This window comes from Cydia fagiglandana, chromosome 25 (genome assembly GCF_963556715.1).
Source record: "Cydia fagiglandana chromosome 25, ilCydFagi1.1, whole genome shotgun sequence".
Classification (NCBI taxonomy): domain Eukaryota; kingdom Metazoa; phylum Arthropoda; class Insecta; order Lepidoptera; family Tortricidae; genus Cydia; species Cydia fagiglandana.
In genome coordinates, this window is record NC_085956.1 from 2,010,102 (window position 1) to 2,018,743 (window position 8,642).

At 41.4% G+C, this 8,642-nt stretch overlaps 1 protein-coding gene across 1 annotated transcript; it reads right to left on the bottom strand.

Moving 5' to 3' along the window:
• Nucleotides 1–1,213: 1,213 nt before the first annotated feature.
• Nucleotides 1,214–6,699, bottom strand: LOC134676787 (zinc finger protein 665-like). Its single transcript, XM_063535169.1, has 4 exons — nt 6,600–6,699; nt 5,856–6,098; nt 4,231–4,488; nt 1,214–3,787 (listed from the first exon to the last, which is right to left on the bottom strand). Exons 1-4 carry the CDS (start codon nt 6,697–6,699, stop codon nt 2,280–2,282), a joined length of 2,109 nt encoding a protein of 702 aa, XP_063391239.1. The 3' UTR covers nt 1,214–2,279.
• Nucleotides 6,700–8,642: the final 1,943 nt, after the last annotated feature.

Consider the following 8,642-nt stretch of genomic DNA (forward strand, 5'->3'; position numbering starts at 1 on the left):
ACACGGCTGCGTTTTGGACGCATTGAACGTGACCAGATTGTCATCACCCCACTGGGAAACGAGACTAAGGGTCAAGCTCATTCGCTCAACCATGGCCTCTCTCTGTGAACGTATATCCTCCCTGCTGTCCCTCGCACTAGCCAAATATCTCTCAACAACCGTACTGTCATCTGCATAACCTACAATGCTGGGTTGCAGCATGTCGTTAATGTGGAGCAAGAAAAGGGTTGCGGAGAGAACAGACCCCTGAGGAACACCGGCGTCAATGGCCATGAGGTCCGAAGAGCAGCCATCAATAACTACTCTGATCGACCGTTCTCTCAAGAAATCAGATAGCCAGGTACAAAAATCAGCAGGGATGCCGTAAGCAGGAAGCTTGCTAAGGAGACTTGCGTGCCAAACCCTGTCAAAGGCCTTCGAGATGTCCAGTGAAACAGCAAGCGCTTCACCGTTCCTCTCGATGGCCTCGCCGCAGCAATGCGTGACATACGCTAAAAGATCCCCAGTAGACCGACCTCGGCGAAAGCCATATTGACGGTCACTGAGCAGATCATTTGCTTCGAGGTATGCCAGCAGCTTGCCGTTTAGTACCCTTTCCATGACTTTACAGAGCATGGAGGTAATGGCGATTGGTCGGTAATTGCAGGGATCAGCACGACTACCCTTCTTGGGTACTGGCTGCACGTTTGCAAGCTTCCAGGATTTCGGCACCGTTCTTGTTTGGAGAGAGAGGCGGTACAGGCGTGTCAGTACAGGAGACAACTCAGGCGCACACTGCTTTAGTACACGTGCAGGTATACCGTCTGGTCCATTGGCCTTATTCACGTCAAGATTCAGCAGAGCTCGGCGCACCTTTTTTTGATGTATAGCAATTCTCTGCATAGAGGAACTGCATTGAGGTAGCGTAGGTGGAAGTTTTGAGCCTGCATCTAGACGTGAATTGCTCGCAAACAGCAAGCAAACAAGTTAGCTTTCTCTGTCGCGGAGTGGGCCAGCTTTTGTCCCATCAGGTTTCTGCAGAGGTGGCAATGTGGGTCGGCAGAAGTTGGATTCGACCGCTTTCGACAGGGACCAGAACCGCTTGCTACCAGGAGGGTAGGAGGCGAGTTTGGCCCCTATTCGACTGACGTGGTCGAATCGAGCCTTTCGAAGCACCCGTTTGCAGGACTTGGCAGCTGAGTTAAAGGCTTTTTTCCTCGCGCGAACCCTCTGTGCTCCAGCTTTGGTATCGCGGGCTAGTACCCAAGCCTGGTATGCAGACTGCTTAAGGGCCTCGGCTCGAGCACAGTCCGAATTGTACCATGCTCGGGTCTTGTGATCGAGCGATAGGTCGGAGAACGGAATAAAATATTCCATTCCCTGCCGAATTACATCCGCAACAGCCTCAGCAGAACACGAGGGGTCACCCGAAGAAAAACAGACCTGCTGCCAGGGGAAAGACGCAAAGAAATGCCACATCTCATTCCAGTCCGCTGACTCGTATCGCCATACTCTCCTCGTGCCCCTAGGGGACATGACCTCCCCCTGACATGGGGGAGGGGGGAGATACAAACTTTGTGACGTCACTTTAACTTCATCAGTAACCGAAAATTTATTTATTTTATTCGCTGTACATTTATTTAAATAACAAGTTTTTAAAACGATAATCGTTTTTATTCGTTTAATTTTCTTTCCTAAGCAGTTTTGGGTAATAAAAATACTAATATTTGTATCATCAAAAATATTTTGATAAAATGTTAATAATACTTAGGTACTTAATTCCATTTGGCGATTTCGTAGAAAAAATGTGACGTCACACTAGGGGGGAGGGGTTTGCCAAATGTGACCAAGTGTGACAAGGAGGGGGGGAGGGGTCAAAAAACCTAGAAATTCGTGTGACGTATTTAATGGATGACCCCTTTTGATCAGTCTGCGCTTGATCATGATCAATGTTTAAACTTAATTTTGTGCAATATTGTGATCTTATGTAAGAACTATCAAGACTCGTTCCTATTGTAAGAAAAAATACCCACTCTACCCTAAATTACTTACGTAAGTAAGTAAGTAAATATTCTTTATTGCACCAATAATCATACATCTTACATATATGAATGATACGTAGTACATGAATGGCGAATTTATGTATCTCTAAATTATTTTAATGCGTATACCGCTTGTTACATGTCTCGTAGGCAAAGGGCTTTTCTCCAGTATGCGTTAATCCATGTACCCTGAGGCCGTACAGTTGCGTGAACCGTTTGTCGCATATTTAGCCTGTGTATGGTTTTTCCCCACTGGGACTAATTTAAAAAATCATACACATGAATCCGTGTATGATTTTTTAAATTACTCCTATTTGTAAATCGTTGTTCACAAACGTCACACGAATATGGTCTTATGTCTGCGTGCATTGTAAAATGTCTATTCAGCCTGCCTATAGTTGCGAAACGCTTTCCACATGTTCCGCAGTAGTATGATGTAAAGCCGGTGTGAATTCGAATATGTTTATTCAGCCCACTCTTACATGCGAAACTCTTTCCACATATCTTGCATGTGTATGGATTATCCGCACTATGAATCCGTGTATGCATTTTTAAATGACTCGCAGTATTAAATCGTTTTTTACATACGTCACACAAATATGGTCTTATATCACTATGAATCAGTGTATGAATTTTTAAATGACTCTTAGTTCTAAATCGTTTTTTACATACGTCACACAAATATGGTCTTATGTCACCATGAATCAGTGTATGCTTTTTTAAAACACTCACAGTTTTAAATCGTTTTTTACATACGTCACACAAATATGGTCTTATGTCACTATGAATCAGTGTATGCTTTTTTAAATGACTCTCAGTTTTAAATCGTTTTTTACATACGTCACACAAATATGGTCTTATGTCACTATGAGTCAGTGTATGAATTTTTAAATGAGTCTCAGTTCTAAATCGTTTTTTACATACGTCACACAAATATGGTCTTATGTCACTATGAATCAGTGTATGCGTTTTTAAATGACTCTTAAATCTAAATCGTTTTTTACATACGTCACACAAATATGGTCTTATGTCAGTATGAATCCGTGTATGCATTTTTAAATGTTTCCCGGTTTTAAATCCTTTTTCACATACGTCACACGAATATGGTCTTTTATCCGTGTGAATTAGTATATGTCTTTTCAACCGATCTCTATGTATAAAACGCTTATCACATGTTTCGCAGTTGTATGATTTCTCTCCTATGTTGCATTTAAAGTCCTTAGACTTTGACTGGGTCGAGTGTGTTTTAATATGACGCTTTAAGCTATTTTTTCGCTTAAATATTTTACCGCAAATGTCACACTCATAAGTATTCATTTCTGAATGTTCATACATTTGTTTAGTGCGACCTACGTACATATGGATCATAACATGTTTCATTAAATTTGAGTCTAGAGCAAATTCACATGTAGGTTCATTCTCGCAGTCAATATCGATGTTTTTCTCTTCAGCATCTGATTCCCTATCAGTACCCGCTTGTGGATGGTGTGTGGATGGTACATGGATATGAATCATGATATGTTTCTTCAAATCGGATTTCAGTGCAAAACTTTCTCCGCAAAGGTCACATGTTGGTTTCTCATAGTCAACTCTAGTGTGTACTTCCTCTGTATCAGATTCCGTGTCAGTTTGAGTTATGTATTGGGTATCGTTGCTGACGAGAGCGTCGTGATGTTGGAGGCGTTTGAGAAGCACGCAGCAGTCTCGAATATCGTGTTTGCGGCACAGGGCGCGCTCCTGCTCCTGCGTCCATTGACCATCAAATGCTGAAACATTGTTACACTGTCTTTACATGTTATAACACCACATAAATGGTTTCAACGAATTATCACGTTGACTAGGCAGTCTAAAAATACCTCCAAAGTCATTGAATTACATCGGTATATTAAAATTACTAAAGAAGCCTTTCTTTGCTATACCGCCTAGTAAGATGTACGAGGCGTCGGCGACAGATGTTGAAGTTGTTGGTGGACGCACCAAAAGTAGAAAATAAGTATATAAGAAGAACGAGTTTTTGGTCTATTCCGGTTGGTTATCTACTATAAAACTGCAACCCGTTCCGACAACACCCGCCTTTAAAATAAGTATAGTATGCACTTATAGATGTCAAATTGTCAATGTATTTCTGTCTCTATAGGTACTATGTTGTTACTTATTACTGCGTACTCAGATTTTGGCCACGACTATACAAATAACTGAATAAACTCACCATAACTGTGTCCACTCCCTTCCTGCTCCGCGCTTGAAGGGCTGTGGATATGATCCATGACGTGTTTCAATAAATCTGACTTTAGACTGAAGCTTTCACCACAAAGATCACATATCGGTACTTTCTCTCTAGCATATAATTTGTCAGTATCGGATTCCGTGTCAGTATAAGTTGTGTCTTGGCGCTGGACGAGAGCCTCGTCGTGTGGGAGGCGTTCGAGTGTCACGCAGCAATCTCGGAGCACAGAGCCAACGCGACCTGGTCACAATGGACATTTTTTTTTTATTATTATGTATGGGCTTACTCATGGCCACAGACTAGCCGAGGCGTAGACGTGACCTACGATGGAGCGAGCTCGCCCAGAAGGTGCCTGTTCACTCTTGATTTGAAGGTTGCCGGGTTATAAGAACACGGAAATATAGACGCCGGCAGGGAATTCCATTCCTTGGCAGTGCGCATAAGGAAAGTAGAAGCAAAGCGCTTCGTGCGAATTGGTGGAATATCTACCATGTAAGGATGGAAACCGGCCGTGCGTCTAAAAGTCCGATGGTAGAATGGGGACGGTGGAATAAGCTCGTGTAGCTCTTGGGCACACTCTCCGAAGTGCAGCCTGTAGAATACCGACAGGCTGGCGACTTAAACTATATCATATATATTAAACTATAATCATACAAACCAATTTATCATTATACGGCGCTAAAGTCGACCTTACGCTTTTACATTTTACAAATCTGTGTACATTTTCGACCGAAATTCAAAATTCAAAGAATATTCTGCAAGTAGGTCTCAAGGGCTCTCGTTATCGATTAGGAATTATATTATTAATTATTAGATTTTTTTTCTGTGTTTAAGGGTGATGTTTCTTTTTCTGGGCTTATTTTTGATCATTTCTCGCAGGAAAATAAACTCTTATGCCTGCAAATCTTCAGAAAACTTGCGTTTGTGCAGGACAATGGTAGGCAACTTCATGGAATGCTGCAAATTAGTTTATCAGATGGTATTAATTTTTATTTCAGTGCTTAGTGGCTAAGTGCACTTGTATCCAAAATTAACAAGACTCTGACAGTTGTGAGAACACCACATTACAGTATACATGTTATACTTTTAATGACTTAAGTTACTTTTATTTCACTTTACTTTTGCTAATCACAGTTATTCCAGCGAGCAATGGAAAGGAGCATTCTCAGCATAAAACTAAAGGACAAGATTAACAGCAAATACATCCGATCCAAAACAAACATCATAGATGCACTCGAGTTTTCGCTGAAACAGAAATGGAGATGGGCCGGCCACATAGGAAGATTGACAGATGACAGATGGACCAACAAAGTCACAAAGTGGCCAGGACCCCATGGCAAAAGGAAGGCGGGAAAACCCATAACAAGATGGTCCAGGGACATCATAGCCACAGCCGGAGAAAATTGGCTGATCACGGCAAAAGACCGAAAAAGGTGGAAAGATATGGAGGAGGCCTATACCCGAAAGGGGTCCTTAATATAGTAAAATAAACAAGGACATCATAATGAAATACTATTTAAGGAAAAATAAAGGCTAAAATAAATAAATAAATAAATCACAGTTATTAATATAGTGAGCCCTTCATGATATATCACTTCAGGACTTACCATTAACTACTAGAGTGACGTCAGGTCGATATGGACACTCCTGTCCCAGCACAAGCTCATCTTTGACTTCGTGGTCTGTGTACAGGCCGGCCAGCATGGCTGCCTCGCTCACACCACACTCACTGCCGGAGCATGAGGGATCTTCCTTGACTTCATTTTCACACTCCGTCTCTTGCTTGACACACTCTGCCTCCTTCAGACTGTCTGAATGATGCCCATTTTGTAATTCCGCTTTTATGTGCACTGCTAAATAAAAAACTGGTTAGTAAAATGTGCAATTATCAATACCTAAGTAACCATAGCCAGGGAAAATAACAATAACCTCACATGATTTAGTGAAATTTTTGCATGACTCAATTGGGTAACCTGGAAGTTCATTGACTCTGGACTGGATTGTAGCGATAGTTGATACCTCTTTTTGATTCTTGACGCTTTAAAAACCCAGCCCGGATTCTACTTTCCATACAAACTTGTACATATCTGGGGAGACACAGATGGATAGCAGGTGCCTGCACACCGCAGTGAACTTTTGCGGAGCAACAATGAGTAACAGTAAGTAAATAGATAAGCTACCTAATGTTACCATTTAACTGCAGTGTGTATGCAGTGTATGCATCTTACAGAGATGGACAAAATGTGGAAATATTAGGTAACTTAACTGGATTAGTACCGTTGCACAGTGCTCCATATAAGGTAACTGCAGTGTACATGCACCTTAGTATGTACCAACACTCGGCGACTCACCTGGCGCCGCGCCGGGCGGCGGGTGCTCGGGCCCCGCTTCTGGCTCGGCGGGCTCCTCCTTCACGCGCACACACTCAGACAGGCCGCTGGAACCCTCCATTCTAGACTCATGCAACAGGACCACTTCTAATAGTAACAACAACAACGAACTAATGCGATGATCAAATTAATAATACATATTTTGTGAATAGTATGAATAAATTATAGAATGAACAGCTTTCTGGAAAATTACTATTGTATTTAATAAAAGATATCATGAATTTACTTAATACTTTGCTGGATGTAAATATATTATCAACATAACCTCAAACACAAAACGTCATGTTCACAGTCACTGCCTGTCACTAAAGGCGTCTACAGACCTTGCAACAAGTTGCGTGCGATTGTCGATTACGTTTGGAGAGGCCTTAAGAGATTATTGTCGACATGCGATATATAAACATAAAGGCTGCTTCAAGGCTTCAATCTAATTGTAGTGTATGGCAGGCGGCCTTATACAATTCCATAATGTTCTTTTCTGTGGTATTTTCATTTGTAAAAAAAAGCATAGCTGTCATCTTGCATAGTCTGGCAAACCACTGTCAATAGAAAAAGGCCTGAAATTGTCTATGGGACCATACCCTCAGGTTTTATGATTGGTTCTGATTAGATTAGATTGAAACGGGGTGTACATTTCTAATGCACATTGGGATGGTTTGGGACGGTAGAGGACTTAAACACAAGCGAGGATTTTTAATTGCTCTATTTTATTTTATATTATTTTACCATATTATTGATTTAATTAATTATTTCATTGCATTATGTAAAACCCCCCTCACACTCGTGCGAGAATCGCGACGCGACGCCGCGAACTCGAGTGTGGAATCGATTTCGCATATCCGCGCAATCGACTCCACACTTGAGACACCCTGAGACAGGGCTATAACCGCAAAAATCGAAGTTCGCAATTTGCGGGCATTTTTCTCTGTCACTTTAATTTCGCCTTCATTGGAGTAAAAGAGAAAGATCCCCGCAATTTGCGAATTTCGGTTTTCGCGGTAGCCGCTCAGGCCGAGAATAGGGTTGCCAGATCGAAAGGCGCTATTATCGGGAAACAATAAAAAAAAATCGGGATTTTAGGACTAAAGTCGGGAAAAAAAAAATACATTCAAATAAAAGTAATTATATTAATAACAATGATATTTTACATTATTGGCACTACGTCAGCTCGCTCGCTCGATGACAGTTCGGAACTTGAAATGATTGTTTTCAAACATGAAGCTGTTTTACGGGACAGATTACACTTTTTCGGGAACACATGCTAAAAATCGGGAAACTCCCGCCAAATCCCGACCATCTGGCAACGGCAACCCTAGCCGAGAACGAGTGCGTACATGCTCCCTTCTCGTTTCGCGCATACTCGTCTCGTCTGGCGCCTCTCCGACTGGATCGGAACGGTGCCGAGACTCGGCGCTCTCGACGAGTGTGTACAGCCAGCATTATATCTATGTAGGCAATTTAAGGCTCTCATCTTGTTTAAAAAAGTTATCATGAAACAGTTATTGATCAACTTATATGGTTTCATTTGTTTGTTGTGCCGAGCCGGGCGTATATGTGTATTTGCAAAAGTAAAAGTAATGGCTATCTCTGAGTTATATCTAAATCTAAATTGTTCAATATCGTTTCCTCATAACCCGTGTGGGTCAAGTTAATTATGTTCGTTAAAAGCGCGCAAATCAGTAAAAGATTGCCATTCATTTATAGGACGATTTTGGCGAAATTTTGACCCCTATCCACCCCTACGTGAGAAAAAAAATTAATAGGCCGCCTCTCCCCGTTACAGATTGAACAATATTAATATATACATATTATATCAATATTAACCCAGACCGTTTGTGTAATTGAATATGTGTACAAAACGCGAGAGTTTAAAGTCTTACATATCAATTTATTTCATTTAAGACAGGCAGCTGATGCAGATACATCTAAACCATAGTTCACTTAGCAAGACTTCACTGTTTAGATAGTTTGTCAAGTCTATTTTTAAATTGATTCACACATGCC